This window comes from Macrobrachium rosenbergii, unplaced genomic scaffold (genome assembly GCF_040412425.1).
Source record: "Macrobrachium rosenbergii isolate ZJJX-2024 unplaced genomic scaffold, ASM4041242v1 13902, whole genome shotgun sequence".
NCBI lineage: Eukaryota > Metazoa > Arthropoda > Malacostraca > Decapoda > Palaemonidae > Macrobrachium > Macrobrachium rosenbergii.
In genome coordinates, this window is record NW_027100722.1 from 945,576 (window position 1) to 962,210 (window position 16,635).

The 16,635-nt window shown below is 44.0% G+C and overlaps 2 protein-coding genes across 2 annotated transcripts in view; both read right to left on the reverse strand.

Annotated features, from left to right (window-relative positions):
• Positions 1-110: 110 nt before the first annotated feature.
• Positions 111-16,196, reverse strand: LOC136837948 (WD repeat-containing protein 44-like). Its single transcript, XM_067102816.1, has 4 exons — positions 16,127-16,196; positions 12,960-13,072; positions 12,241-12,342; positions 111-306 (listed from the first exon to the last, which is right to left on the reverse strand). Exons 2-4 carry the CDS (start codon positions 13,067-13,069, stop codon positions 111-113), a joined length of 408 nt encoding a protein of 135 aa, XP_066958917.1. The 5' UTR covers positions 13,070-13,072; positions 16,127-16,196.
• LOC136837949 (WD repeat-containing protein 44-like) overlaps positions 13,151-16,635 on the reverse strand; it is a 37,287-nt gene continuing 33,802 nt past the window's right edge. Inside the window, exon 5 of the mRNA XM_067102817.1 lies at positions 13,151-13,159. Coding sequence (XP_066958918.1) covers positions 13,151-13,159 — 9 coding nt within the window. The remainder of the gene's footprint in view (positions 13,160-16,635) is intronic.

Below are 16,635 nucleotides of genomic sequence, written 5' to 3' on the forward strand. Positions count from 1 at the left end.
TTCCATACACTGGGTTATGGGTGTGAGGTCTTGTTAAACTATATTTGGGCTGGGCTGTACTACAATGAGAGTGTTATATCATTAAGTATTAGGCTGCAACAGTATTTCATCTAAAAATGAAACTGTTTCAATGCAAATATAGAAGGTTGCAATACCTTAACATACTGCATAGTATCAAGAGCTGGAGTATCATCTTCAAAAACATCTTCTTTTTCATGATGTCTATGGGAAACTTCATGTGCTAAAGAGCGGGCCTTGCTTACAGTAGATTCCATCTTTCGTCCGAGGAATTTTTTGAGCTGCGTCCTGTAATAAACTGGGTTTAAAAATGCAACGCAGTATATTAAATGAAGTAGAAGTATGATATTGCCAGTTTCGGATGTTGCTTTTGCCTCTTCTAAAACATTTTGCAGCCTGCATATTTTTAGTTTCTTCAGCCACACCTACAACAAGACATTTTTAAGATAAAATAAAGTTTTATATATACTTAACCAGTAATTACTTAGTTAAGAGTTTCTACTCGAACGGCAGAGTTTTAGCCTCCGACTCTGTCTTTGCCATGAATTCCGGAAGAAGAGAAATACATATCATTTTCCGCCTTAGGAAACCAGCCTAGAAAACTTCCCAAACTCGCCCACCGTTCTATCTGCAGCTAAAGCCAAAAGAAAGAAAACACCTAATCAGTTGTCTTAACGTTAGAACTTCCAACAAATCTCATGAAGGAGCCGGAGTTGGCAAGACTGGATGTTAAACTTAAAAGAACATAAATCATATTAGATCTTACTACTAGAAATTTTCGGGAGATGGAAAAATGTACTGGTAAGTGCTGAGCGGTAGCTAGCAGTAGCGAAAACGTAAGAATCTTGACTTTCTGAAGGAATAAGAGAAAATCAGCTATTTTGGTTATGGCAGGCCTATAGATGGAATGACCTTCCTTACAACACCGACTTCCACATGTCCAGCTGACATGGTAAAGCTTACGGGTGACTTTCTCAAGCTGAAAGAAACGCTGTCTACACATAGCTTTAGAGAGTCTGGTCTGTCTAGCTGTTTGCTCGGCTGTCACCTGCAACTAAGTTCATCACACAAGAGTTTGGATGACAATGGTGAGACTGCGGTTATCTAGAAGATTTTCCGCATGAGAGGGAACATCGGAACTTCTGTAAGGAGCATTAGGAGTTCCGGAAACCAAGATCGTTATGGCCTTCAGAAGCTTGAGTCATAGACGCCTTGACACTCCCGCAATTCCTGATTACCTGATGAATGAGACCAAATGGCGGAAACCGTACACCTCTAAAGTTCTATTGATCTTGTTCCCCACGAGTTCTCAGATATGAAACGGCAGTTACGATGTCGCAAAGCAGACCCACTACTCTGGTGCGCACTAGGACTGAAAAACACCTGAGGGGTTCCTTTACAGCCCTGAGTTCCCAAAGATTATGACTCCTCTCGTTCCCGATCCCTTCAGAGGCCAGAAGCCTGGGTTCGTCCAAGGCTGCTCCCCAACCTTGAAATGAGGCATCTGAGTACAGATGAACGTCGGGAGGAGGGGAGACTATAGACCTTCCGGATGTCAGATGCGCCTCTTCTGACTATCACAGAAGATCCAACAAGCGAGAATCGTGCCAGAATATACCTGCATTCTTGATTCCTGAGACATACCTGAAGAGAAAAGCATGTGGAGACAACAAGACCCTGGAATTAAAGAGAGAGAGAGAGAGAGAGAGAGAGAGAGAGAGAGAGAGAGAGAGAGAGAGAGAGAGAGAGAGAGAGAGAGAGAGAAACAGACTTTCTAAGAGGCTTCTCCAAGTGGGTACTGGCTGTTCCCTGTTGGACAGGAGCACCTCTACTTCAACATTTTATACCCTCGACGATGCATAATTGCCAACACTGGAGACATGAGTTAGAAGTAACAAGTTCGTTATACTGGCCACATCCCCTGAACCCTGAGCAGCCACACTAATCATAGTCTGCTGTGATGCTACTGCTGACAACGGCTACACGAAACTGACCATGGAGGAGATATCCTCCTCCCTAAAAGACTGTTGCAGAGCGCAAAAGTCACCCTCAACAGAACCCTCTCCGAATGTCAGGATAGTGAGGCAGAAGCTTTAAAAGAAGTCCCTCCTCTTCTGCCAAAGAACGTTGTACAGTCAGGCGAAATGTTAACCTGGTATGTCAGCTCAGGCAGTACCAGATCGGAGGGAGAATATCCATCTTGTCTGAGAAAACCCTATCAACCCGGACACATCCACATAGAGTGGGACAAGGCCTCCAACTGGCTGCGAAAGGTGTCCTCCAAGATACAAGCCTCCCTAGATGAAACTGAGAACACACAATTGACGAAGGAACCCGAGCGAGAAGAGCCTCAACAGATACGCTGAGAGGAACCCTGATACCCACTTAAGGGTTACCCGCTACCTTGTTAAAACCCCTCCTGAATAGGAAGCAAGGTTGAATCCTGCTTACTCGACCCTATCAAAGCCACTAACCTGTGTGCCTCCCTCAATGCCTGCCCGACACAGCCAGATTCTTTGATGATGCGACTTGAACATCGCTTGATTTGGTAGTGTAGGCTCCTCTGGAACCTTGGATTGAGGATAAAGAGTGTGGATGAAGTCCAACATCCGCTTATACTCATTCTCATTAGCTGAAGAACTAATATCCAGTACCAGGTCCTCTTCTTCAAATGAACAATCCTTGTCGGACTGGTCTGACCGAGCCGGAACAGGAAAGTGGCAGGTGGACCCCTAGCAAATGCCGAACTTGAAAACCCGGAACTTGCCAGCACCTAGGTGCGTGAGACGGACAACTGACATATCAATTGTGAAAATATTGGAGGCACCAAGTAAGTTGCGCAAACCCTGAACCACCCAACGAGGATGACGCAACACCTGGGCGGATAACGCTCACTCCTGAGAGGGAAGAAGCCGCAACACCCAAGCACGCAAATCTGGATGTATCAAAACTGCATGAGAATGGGAATCCAGAACTGAAGACCTTGATGACCCGGAATCAACCCCGAACCTACATGGATGCCTAGACGGAGGGACAGAGAAACCTGCAGGAAAGTTGAGAAAGAAGAAGCCGAAGGAGGGAAGAAGGAAGAAGCCACACTCGGAGTAACCACCGGGGCGCCTAACGCCGATGTTGGACAGATGGAGAAGGTACCAACCGGACTGAACTCAAAGGAGTTTTGATGGGGAAGTTATGCGGTACCGGACCCAAGGTAACAGAGGAAGGAAAATTACCAGCTCTCCTGGAGAATGGAAAGACTGAGGAAACTATCGGTGCTGATACACTGAACACTGGCACAGGCGAACCACCAACTCCTGTAGCATCTGCAAGAATCGTTGAGGATACATTACAGTTAGGAACCTATAAAGAATGAAAATAAGGAGTTGCTGATGCCTCCACAAACACCTGAGAAGCAACTAGATCGGATGCCTGAGAAACTACAGGATTCGCAAAAGGTGATAAAGAAGACGGATCCGTTAAAAGTACCCCTTCCCTTAACCCCGAAGAGAGAGGAAGCCGCTGAAGCTCTAATATCACAGGGTTGAACCAAGAAAAGCCTTTGCTCTGCTGAGTTAAAAGCCAAGAAAACAGGATGAGCAACAAAGACCCTGCAGAGCCCTCTGAAGAGTGGACTGAAAAAGAAGACTGAGAAGGGCAATGGAAGAAGGCTTAGAAGAAAATGGGGGAAAAAAAGGAAAAAAAAAAAGGGAAAATTGCGTAGAGGCCAAAGAGGCCATAGATTTCAAAGAAAGAGAATAGACTGGTTCTGTTCCCCTGCCCTGATAATCTTGACAGACATCATTATCGAATTCAGAAAATTCTTTAAGACATGATCATGAATATGGGAAAACTCGATCGCCAGAATTACCACCAACACAAGACGAAAAGAAATTTTTAACCCGAAGGAAAAGGAACCTTCGAAGAAAGAGTATTCAAGGAAAAACAAAACAAATTCAGAACCAGATACATCAGAAACCAAATCTGAACGACCCTCCACGGATCTGAAACCTTTTGTTGCACAGGGCACGAAGCAGGAAATAAAACCGACGATTGATCTAAATGAAAGACCTAAACATTAGCGACCCCAACCAAACCTGAACCCAAAGAAGACTGCATGTTCAACTACTCTTCCTGAATACTTTCTAAAGTAGAATTCCTACTCGTCTGAGTGATTCCTAATTCTAATCCACCTTAGAACTTACGCTTTTAGAGGTGGGGGGGGGAGGGAACTGCTGCCAACACTGCCTGCTCCGCGGCAGGGGGGGCGGCAGATCCTACCTTCAAGGTTTGCGGTTCTCCATGACCCCCAGCACCTGTTAGGGCTGGTTCTGGAACAGGCAGGGGGGCTGAAAAAGAACGATTAGTGTCTACAACACTAGTCCTACTACCCTTATCTCTAGTTTCCATTAATTTAGTCATAAAGCTAGGGAAAAAATAGACTAGACATACTAGCTGGTAACTTGTCCTCTAACTTTTTGAATAAAGAAAAGTATACCTTAGTTTTACCAGACCACTGAGCTGATTAACATCTCTCCTAGGGCTGGCCCGAAGGATTAGACTTATTTTACGTGGCTAAGAACCAACTGGTTACTTAGCAATGGGACCTACAGCTTATTGTGGAATCCGAACCACATTATAGCGAGAAATTAATTTCTATCACCAGAAATAAATTCCTCTAACTCTTCATCAGCCGGCCGTGGAATTGAACTCCGGCCCATCGAGTGACAGTCTGAAGCTCAACCGACTCAGCCAACGAAGGGGTACTTTTTGAATAATTCTTCCATCTGACCTACCGACCAAGACTCGCAGCCTATCTGACTGATACTACACTGCATCTTCCTACATAAAATACAAACAGAATGTCGATCGTGTTTGAGGGTACTCATCCTACGCTTGCAGGACGTGTAGGGCCGATGAGCATCAGCATCTCCAGCAGTAGAAGGCTCTGTCATCGAAGATGTAAACGAAGTGGAAGTATCGGCGCTAGCAGACAGCGACGTCTTCTTGTTTGACTTATCTGATCGAGTCCAAAGTAACGATCCCAAAGTCAAAATCGGGAGAGAAGTTCCAAATCCAATCAATAAAGTATCCACCCAGGAGAAAATGCGTTGAAAACAGACCAAATCGTGATCTGCTGTCCAAATTCTTAAATGGAGGTTGGGCTAAATGACCAAAAGTTCATCTGATGTGGGACACACCCACACAGCATGGTGAACAAAAAGCAAATTGGGGATCTCGGCCTCATTCGGCCAGGACTTGCAGCAGTGTTGCCAACGGTACTTCAGGTAACTCATTTGACAAGATTTTCCTGTAAGCGTTGGTAATGCTGACAGTTAATTACCCACTTAGTGGGTAAAAGCTATGGGGATGTAGTTCGGGCTGGTAGGTGACCAGGGCTAATTCAGGTGTTCAGGGAGTGTATTGCAATATGTCATTTTTATATAAGTAACTTACCCAGTAATTCCTTAGCTGATTCCACATTGAAAGACAGAGGGGAATCATGGACAATAGATTAGGCTAGCACTGAAAAAGTGTTTGTTGTTTCCTTACCTGGTGTGAGAGCTGTTGCAGGTAGATACTGCCTCTGATTGGTGATCATCTCAACCTGTAGCGGCATGGCAGTATGGCCATAAGCGCCTCTACTGAAGTGGGCCACTTCAAAAGCAAAGGGGTATTCAAGGCTGATGAAGTATAAAACAAGCTTTGCGACAAAGGTGCTTACTGAAGGCTGACAAAACATACATAATCAACCCAATACCACGCCAATTAGGGACACAGGTCCCAGGACACTGCAGTTTTCCTAAATCGTCTCAACGTCCCGCAAGTAATACATCGCAAATACTGATCTGCACTCCCAATATGTTGCTTGTAAGATCACAGAGGGAAAGGTTGTGCTTGAAAGCTACAAAAGTGGCAACTGCCCATACATTGCATGCTCCATCCTTTAAAAGCGTTCTTTGACAAAGGTCTAGAGGGATTCTTCACGGAACACCAAAGATTACTGAACTGTCCTCTAATCTTCTCTGTACGATGTAAATAGTACCTGAGGGCTCGTACCAGACACAGGTCTCTCTCTTCCTCTCCCATACCTAGGTTATCCGTTAAACTTTTAATTGTGAAAGAACGAGGCCAAGGATGAGATGGGTTCTCGTTCTTTGCTAAGAATCCTAACAAGAGGGAGCAAACCGTATCCCATTGAGAAAAACCAATCCTTTCGTCTACTGCAAGCAGCTCACTTATTCTTTTTGCTGTGGCTAAGGCCACTAGAAAAAGAGTCTTCCATGTCAGATCCCTTAGTGAGGATTAGCAAGCCACTTAATGACTACATGAAGATTCCAAGAGAAGGTCTCCTCTTTCTAGACTTGGAGATATTAAAGGATTTAATGAGATCGGACAAATCTTGATCGTTCGAAATATTAAGCCCTCTATGGCAAAAACAGAGACAAGTATTGCTCTATACCCCTTTATTGTCAAAGCAGACAGGCCATTAGAAGATCTCAAATAGAAAAGGAAATCTGCTGTTTGAGCGATAGATGTTAAGAAGAAACTTTGTTTCTTCTACACCAAATCCTAAACACTGACCACTTGGCCTGTTAGATATTATAGGAGGAGTTATGTCTACATTTGGCGATAGCCTCCGCCAATGACTTAGAAAACCCTTTCGCTAGGATGAGCTTGCAGACAGTTGAAATCCTGTCAGGGCCAGAGAGGATAGACTTTGATGGAACTTCCTGAAGTGGGGTTGTCTGAGAAGACTTGGAATCTCGGGGAGGCGTCTTGGGAAGTCTACGAGGAGATCGAGCACGTCTGGGAACCACTCCTTCAGAAGGGGGCAATGAGTGTCATTCTTACATTGCGGTAAGAGCGGAACTTCTTTAGTACCTCTCAAATCATCCCGAATGGAGGAAAGGTGTGAAGATCCAGGTTGGACAGTCTAGTATCATCACATCCGTCGCACAAACTAGTGGGTCCAGGAAAGGGGAGCAGAACAGAGGCAGGCAGTGGTTTCTGGATGTCACAAATAAATCTATGGTCAGCTGACCCCATAGATTCCAAAGGCTGGAACACATGAAGATCTAGAGTCCATTCTGTGGGCAGAATTTGATTCTGACAACTCAATTCGTCCGCCAGGACATTGCACTTGCCCTGAATGAAACGAGTAACCAAACAAGTTTGGTTCAGATCCATGCACCAGCATAGAAGCTGGTCCTTCATCTATGAGTAAAATTGTAAATAATTACAAAATTGTCACAGAAAACTAACGTTGGTGATACTTTTTCATTCTTTTTATAAACTTGATGATTCATGAATTTTACACCAAGGCCGCCTCCCTGGTGTTGTCCATGGACCTCCACCATCCTGTGGCGGACCTCTATTGCAAAGTGGTGCAGACCCAGATGTATCGCTTTTAACTCCTTTATGTTGATATGAAGTTTCTTCTCCTCTGAGGACCACCTTCCAGAGACTTCTAGGTTACCAAGGAGGGCTCCCCAACCTAGATTCGACGCGTTGGAAAAGAAGTCTAGGTCGGGGCTCACCGGGAGAAGAGATTTCCCTTCCGTGAGTTTTTCTTTCGACCTCCACCACCGCAGATCCTCCTTTATTTCTGAAGTCATCGGAAAGAAGTGATGATCTTGATGAACCTTCCAATCTCAGCAAGCTCTTAGGTAAAACTGGAGTGGTCTCATATGTAGCCTCCCTAGTTTTACAAACTGTTCCAGAGAAGCCAGCATACCCAAGAGACACATCCACTGAGTGGCAGAGCATGAGCAAAGTGAGAGGAGCAGGTCTACTTTCCGCAGACGGTCTTCCACTCTCTTGAGTGACGGAGAAGCCTGAAAACTCAGAGTCTATCTGAACCCCCAAAATAGAGAATCTTCTGAGTGGGGGTCATCTGCGACTTCTCGTGATTCAGTAAAAGTCCCAATTCTTGAGTTAAAACAAGTCTTCTGCAAGTCCTCCATGCAATGCTGCTCCATGGTCGAATGGAGTAGCCAATCGTCCAGATATAGCAATACTTACTCCCGCTAGATGTAGCCATCCCGCCAGGGGAGCCAACACTCGGGTGAATAACTGTGGGGCAGTCGAGAGACTGAAACAAAGTGCTCGGAACTGATAGACTTGATTCTCAAATAATAACCTGAGGTGTTTCCATGAGTCTATGTGGATCAGAATATGAAAATGCGGATCTTGCATGTCCTGGGAGATCATCCAATCTCTCTGACGGATGGACACAAGAACTGAATGAGTGGTCCCAGTGTCGAATTTTGTCTATTTTATGAAGACATTCAACACACTTACATCGAGCACTGGCCTCCAACCTCCTGAAGCTTTGGGCACTACATAAAGACGATTGTAGAAGCCCTTCAATATTACATTCTTTACTACTTCTGTGGTTTCTTTGTTCAGAGAGAAACCTCCTTTGAGAGAGCCGAATATCTCTCCGATCCTATGGAGTAAGCCGTCAATATGACGGGAGTACTGGTCAAGGGCGGCCTCTCCTTGAAGGGGATGGAGTATCCCTCCTTTGGTATTTTCACTACCCACTGACCCGCCCCTCTGTTGCTCCATCTCTCCCAGAAGAGACGTAGCCTGGCACTGACGCAAACCTAACTGTCCCTCGAGATCTGGACTGGGGCCTCTGTTTGCCTCCACGAAAGGGCCGAGGCTGAAGAGGGGAGGTGGTTTTGGCAGAGAAGGTAGGCCAATCCCTTTGGCGCTTAGTTGATTGGGTCAGAAGATCCTGCATTGACTTCCTGAGTAGGCTTCCTTACTGTGGATTGTGGGAATAAGTGCCATTTGTCAAGCAGGGAAGACAAAGAGCCGATTTCTGTGGAGTCGTCACACCTTTCGACATGAAAGTAACCCAAAGTTCTCATTTTTTTAAAACGCCCATAGCATAAAGGGCAGCTAGTTCCTGGGAACCATCCCTAATTGCCTTTTCAGCACAGGAGAGGAAATTAAGAAGTTCCGGAGAGTTGTCTCTTGGAAGAGTGGGATCCTGAATTTTCTTGGCAACCACACCTACACACCAGTCAAGAAAACAAAACTTCCAAAGATTTAAAAAGAGTCAACAAATGGTCCTTCTCCTGAGCTGAAAAGAAAACCCTGGAAGAAGCGAGAGCAGATCTTCGTCCCGAGTTGATGAGTGCCGAGAAGTTCCCCTGGGAGGAGGCAGCCACTCCCAGGGAAGGAGCTTCTCCCATCGCGTAAGACAAACAGCGCATACGTGCAAAACGTGAGGGTGGTACGCTAAAGCAGGGCTTCCCTTGTTCCCTCTTCTCAGAAAGCCAATTCTCCACCTCGCTTAGAGCTTTCTTCGACGAGGAAGAGAGAACCATCTTAGGAAGTCTCACAGTCCGAAGGCTGGTTACTCATCATGAAAGATGAAGCTGGAGAGGAAGGAGCAGCAGGTGTGAAAAAGTCCGGGAATTGCTGAAGAAGGAATTTGCGCGGGGATGCGTACGGAGTCGAGGTTGAGTCCTGATCAACATCATCATCAGAAGAGATCGGAGACAATACTGGGTTTAGCTCAGGAGCTGTCGGCGCTGAAGGTTATTGAAGAAGTTACAGGATAGTGTCTAATTGACGCTATAAGGAACCAGTGACAGGTCTAAAGCGGAAGAGGGAAGATTCATAGAAGAGCGAATCCCCAAAACAGGTCGATAGCGCGCTTCAGGGTGTTCAAGCACTTGGGGAAGCTCAGGAGGTTCTGGGCGCTCAGGAGGTTCAGGGCGCTTGGCTGCTACCGGGCGCTTGGCTGCTACCGGGCGCTTGGCTGCTTCAGGGCACTCAGCTGCTCGTTCAGCGTGAAACGGACGCTAAGCTGATCCAGGACGCTCGGAAAGAACAGGGCACTTGTGCGAGACAAGAAGCTGCTCGCTTGAACTGCGTTTAGAGTCCAATGGGGAACGCCGCCAAGAGGAAGAGGAGAGTCTAAACCTTTGCTCCTGGCGCTGAGGAGAGGAGAAACACTCTGGACTGTCCCACTTGCTGCAAGAAGGCTGAGGACTGAAGGAAGGCTCCCTCAAACTCTTGCAAGGAAGATGCAGGGACAGATCTCTACCTGATGAGTGTCCTTCAAGTGGGCAAGCTTCGTCAGGGAAGCACTGAAGGCACCTCTTATGAGGCGAGGACTCCTCTGAGCTTGACAAAAGCCGAAGCACATCCGAAACGCCTTTCCAACAGCTGTCTCTAGTCGCAACCTGGGATACAACAGGTTGGACTGAGGGGACGACTGCCCGTGGGCATACCCCACTGACCTCCCTTGGGCTACCAGTATGCCTCCTCCCAGGTAGAGGGGAGCATGGCAGGGACTGTTGCCTAGGAGAATCAGTGGGACGAGCAGCCACCTCCTCCACTGACACTTCACTTTTATCACTCTTTTCCAATTTGTCCAACAGGACACGCACTGGCACCCCTAACTGGGCCACTGTACTCACTACCAAATTCAACCGTTGATGAAATTTATTTTCAAGGCTGGTAAAGCAATCGGGTTCAGAAGTATTGGAGCCAGGAGGAGTAGGTGGTTTAGGAGAAAGAATTGATGCAGGTGGGGAAGGGTTAACAACAGGTGAAATAACAGTAATATCGTACTGTTAGATTTAGGTGTCAGAGACTAACTATTTTCCCGCCGGCTTTAGCAGCCGCTTTTCTCTTTCGGTCCCTCTCTAATTTAGCTAAATGTGAAGCTACTGTCTTCCATTACTGTTCCCCCCATTCCCTGCACTCGTCACAAGTCAAATTAATAGAGCAAACCTGCCCTCTGCAATTGGTACACATAATATGAGAATCATATGTCAATTTTGTCATCCAGGTATTACAGCCTTTACTGCAATACCAGAAACTAGAACTAGTGTCAGACATGCCTAAACTAGCTTGAATGTCACAATTGTGAAAAACGTCAAAGAAAGTCAACATCAAATAACAATGCCGAAAGGCTACCGTAACAAAAATACTTCACCAAATGGGAAGAAACCAATGAATCAAAAAAACCAAGGCACTTCGTCAACACCAGACGTAGACTCTATGAGCGGCAGGAACAAATTGTCTTGTTGGCAGTGTTGTTCCTCTCTCTTAGCCCAAACTGGGTGGGGTCTAGTCACCTACACTAACAAATTCTAGCTGCCGTTCAAGTAGAAACTCTTGGCTAAGTAATTACTGGGTAAGTTACTTATATAAAACTTAAATTTAGTGGTGTACTTAGCTGACCTGCTCCACTGCCACTGAGTGAAGGATTAATAAGAATTTTGTTATTTATTGAAATCACCATTGAAAATTAGCTCATTTTTAACAAATTCATAACTGTAATTCAACTCTTAATAAATGTGTGTTAGTTATGATAACTAAAATTGGCAAACAGCTGTTTCTCAATGTTAGTTACAGTAACTAACATCAGTAAACAGCTGCTTCTTGATTCAGTTATGTCAGTACTCGCTGTTGTTTATGCCAGTGTTTTGCATGCAACAGTAAGTGACTTAATTTTAACAAATAGTAATGAACGACTACCAGTTAGATTTAGTCAGCCTTGTGCTGACACGGGCTCTTGCTTTTCAGCAGCCCGTAATAGTAATAAATTCTTGGACAAGCCACAAATTTTGTATACCTGGCTGAATGTATGGAGGTTTGCACCTAACCTACCAAACTTCTGGTCCTAGGCCTACTAATTAGTTATAAGGAACTTAGATATATATATATTATGTATTAACAATGGAATCTAACAAAACTGATACAAGCATAGGAAGTCTAGCCTAATATAACCTACTAAAAAATAAACACATATAAAACATGGCCTTGTGTAGTCTACCAAAAATGCACCTTGCACTATACACAATATATTTGCTGAAATCATGTTCAGTGACAAAATTATAAGGATTGCAAGATACACGAGACTGGATAATACATGAGTGTATACGAAAATTGTGGTTATTTTTAATGCTGTACAGTTTTGAGTTTTACAGAATGTTTTTGTTGCAGATAAATTGTCCTTGTGTATTTACAGAGCAAGCTTCAGTTCTGAAACCCCCCAAAAATTCCAAAATCTGATACACCACTGCCCCAAGGGTTTTAGATAAAGAGACTGTGAACCTGTACTGTACCTAAAAATACCATTATCGAACTACAGAATTCAGAGAAAATTGAAACTCTTGGATACATACATCATGAAAGAAAAATCTACAAGTAACCTTTCCAATGACACAAAAGCACCAATCAAAAACTTACATTTTCTTTTTCACTGCAGAACCATCTGCTTCAGGGAGTTTCTTTATATTTACATCTAAGACACTTGCTTCGTGTGATTCCTGCCCATCAACTTCCGAGTTACTGTCAAAAGAAATCACAAAGTATTAAAGAACATGATAACTTGAAAATTATTGTAGAAAATTTTCTTAGGTTCCTTTACTGATATGACATTCATCTGGAGAATGCAAGGATTACTAACAGTCTCTGATGACCACCAATACTGTGTATGCAGCTAAAATATTCCTGACACTCTCACCACATGCTTTACCTTTCCACTTACTGATATGTATTGCCAATGAATGAGAAACATCACTTAGAAATAATGTATGTATTCATTTGTGCCTGTTGTTTAAGCTGGGAAGCAGGCGTTTGTAGTTTGTGGCCGTCAACTTCCCGCCATTCATCGAGGCACGCTTTGCTAAAATGCATTCCTTTAAATTGTGACTAAAACTTGGAATGTCATGTCATGTTTCTGTCAGACTATCTTCTAGTTAGTCTGGTTGATGAAAACACTACACTTACATGCTGCTACATTAATCTGATACTTATGACATTCTCCTTATTTAGAAGAATTAGACATATACGCTACTAATATCCTTATACAACTGAGCAAAAATAAACAATGCTCTCTATGAAACCTCCACGCATGAGGATTAATCCATTCTACATGAACTGATCAAAACTTCAATAAATCTTACCTATCATATTCACTGGTGAGCCCCATGCTATGAAGAGAAAGAGGGTTCACGTGTGACAAACACTCTTTAGCATCCTGGAGGAGTGGTGTTGTACTTGCTTCCCCTAACATTTCCTGAAAAAAAAGAATATCAATATAAAACTAATAATCTAAAAACCTTCACCAGCAAATACGGTATTTCTTCTACTGAACTTAACCTATCTGTCACAAATACAATGTACTGATCCAAAGTAAATTCATTTAAATCTCCTCCTTCAAGATTGTTCAAGGAATTAAGATCCACATTAATTTTCCCTTTCACGTACAGTAGGTCCTATTCATTAGCTTATTAACTGATCCTGTCATTTCTGCTTAGAGAATGATAAACAAGAACTAAAAACTTCAACAATTGGTAGCGTAAATATCATAGAAAAATGGAATGCTCATAAATAAAACCTCTAAATCAAGGATCAATCCTTCGGCAAAACTTAAAATGAGATCATTGTGGTTCCTTGTAAGTAACACCTTAAACATCCCTTTATTTATGTAAGCAATGTCAGAAATTCCTGAACACATTCATTCTCAAGTCCACAAGAACCTGACAGGAAGCATCAGTAGCCTAATAGCCACTTACAAGAGCATCACGAAAATCTGCAGTCTATACAAATACCGGTAGATCTAAGCCGGCTGTCCACGGTGGGCTAGGTTATGGCAGTTGACATTTTTTTATAGAACTTTACTTGCTGAACAAGAATTTAAAGTAATATTTTGTCGCTCGGCTGTAATTAAGCTGTAATTTACCTTAGAACTGTCGCCGACAAAAGGGGGACGGTTGGGAATCTGGGTCCTGGGTGGGTAAAAACACTTTCGAGAATAGCTCACGGTGAGGGGACCCGTTGGGAATCTCGGGTTCTGGGCGGTAAATAACTTGGGAAAAGGTTTGGGCAACTTATTGTTGTATTTCCAGTTATATACGTCATTTGGAAAACAAAAACAAGCGTAAAAATAAGGGGAATAAATGATCAGCGCGAGCCATTACAAAGTACTTTTCACATATCACTACTACTGCTGATTCCAATTCACGCATGCGCGGTCTTACAGGGAGCTTTCGGTTCATCCATGCCTCCAACTGAGAGAGTTGTTGGTGGGTTTTTGGCGGGTGGCTGTACCCAACCAATCACGTAATAACGTTTACAACATTACATTTCACCCAGGTGGAGAATTTGGGGATACATAAACTCAGTTACATGTATTCCTTTTGCTCAACTGTTTTATAACCGTTTCCTATTTGTTGTAGCTTGTGCCTACAACGTTCTTCCAGTACTTTTCCGTTCACAAATATATTGACGTCTCTTTCTATAACATGATTTTACCATAAATAAACTACAATATTACTTTACATTTGTCGGCAGACACCTGAAGCATGTATATGGGGTAGGAGGAGAAGGGTCTTGCAGGACGTTTCGCTACCACTTTCTCTCAGTGACGTTAACAGAAAACTTTTTTACATAATTTGTAAGCCCTGTGGTTGGCGCAGCACAGCACAATATTACCGCTTGCCAGAGCATACGAGCCTGCCAGATTATTTTAAAAAATGCGGATAAACACAGCGCCGTTCCGCTACCCCAAAACTGAAAGCAGAAATACACTTTTAGCAAAACTTCATCCTTCCTACCCTGTTCCGGTGCAGTTCACCGCACAGTTCACTCACTCTTCAACCCAGCATGATGACGGACGTCACCCTGGAACCTCCGCTCCTCTGAGCCTGTAACCAAGTGCAATTTGCCTCTTACCTGTGTCAATTGCTACCTTAGTTAACATTGTACCGGGGACAACTATTGTATCTGATTGCTGGGGAGCTTATGACTGCCTGAAGGACGAAGGCTATGTGCACTTAACCGTCAATCATTCCATGAACTTTGTGGACCCAGTAACTGGTGCGCATACAAATACTATTGAGAGGAGGTGGAGGGAACTTCGTGAGACGACGCCAGGTACGGCGTGGAGGTACAACTTCGTCAGGTACTTGGCAGTAGCCCATTTTAAAATCCACTTTGATGACCCTGAAGACGAGGCTCCACGCGTTTGTAAAGGCGGCGGCTGAATTGTACCCTCCACCCCTTTAAGGTAAGGTTCCTAAACTATCTTCTTTATTAGTAGGTAGTTAGGTCACCTGTGTTTTTGGTGTTATTAGGTTTTAGTGCTTTTCATGTAGGAGCATTATTATTTTTTGGGTAACTGTCATTTACCGCCATGTTTCTACATAACAGTCCTACGTCACTTTACCAACTTGTACCTTTTGTGCAGTACCTCTCCTTCCCCTCCCCTGCTGAACATATGGCTCCCTAGTGGTTACGTAACCCAAGATGGCGGATTTGTTTACCGTTTACGTTTCTTCGCCCCGATGGCAAGCAACGGTTAGTGTGTAGTTGAGGTAGCCTGTGGCAGTTGACGTTTTTCAGTGTTGCTTTGCTTGCTTTGCATGAGTTTAGGGTAATATATTTTGCCCGTCGGCTGCATGTAATTTACCCTTGAGCTGTATGCGCCAGTGCAGGGGACCCAGGTACCGGTGTGCAGTCTTCGAGGGTCAGTTACGCTTTAGTTACAGCCGACCGACAAAATTTTACTTGAAATTCTTGTTCAGCAGGTCAAGTTCTATAGAAAAACGTCAACTGCCATAGGCTACCTCACCGCGGACAGCGGGCTTAGAATTACCCAAATACAGTTTCATAATAGCAAAATCACAATTTTGAACCTGCTGAATACTTATAATAAACTATCTATAACACGGAAGGTCAAAACTGAAACTAGCCTACCACCTCCCTGCGGTCACCAGAAATCCAGCTCTCAGAAATGGCTCAGAGGCTCATCACACAAACACTTCCTGCGACCTCACAAGTCGAGTAATATACCCGCAGCAGCTTTACTCCAGGCGGAAAACAATCATCATGAAAGATAATAATGAAAACACCTACCGTCGACGAAGAGACAAGACGCAAAAACTTATATATGTAGTCACTGACGCCGACCGACGTTTATGGATGTAAACAAAGCGAAAGACTTTAGGCTCGTCACCCGACGTCACACAAACAGACGGGACAGACATTTCGTGCCTCCTGACCACTCACTTAATATACCTGTGGGCAGAAAAAACCAACAATCACGAAAGAAAAACACGGACATATATACCGTCAACAAACGGACAAGTCTGCCAAGACTGGTCGGCAAAAATACTTTAGGCTCGTCGTCACCTGCTTATTTCCACGAAGGCTTCTTCTTCTTCCCAAGCAGCGAGCGCCCTTTTCATATATTATAGTGTCATTTTATCAGAACTTACTTGAATTGCCGACTTGTCTTTCGAACATCCAGTTTGTTCGAAGAAATGAACGCCTTTCTTCACTTATTTTGGGAAGAAGTGCTGCTGCACCCTACTTCCCTCAAAACCTGTGGCGTCCTTTGGTGGGGCCATGGGCGGGCGGCCCGTGCCCCTGCTGTTAGATGATTGCCTTCCCTTCCCCCAGTTGAAATTCCCTTTGTAGCTAAACGTTAACCCTTACAGTATTTGATACAGTTGCATGTCGTATGAGTTGAAAATTCATTGAAGATTGGGCTCTCTCATTTCAAATACAGGTTTACTAATTACTAATACTATCACTTTCCTTCATTCACATGGATGCATACATTCGAGAAGAGTATAT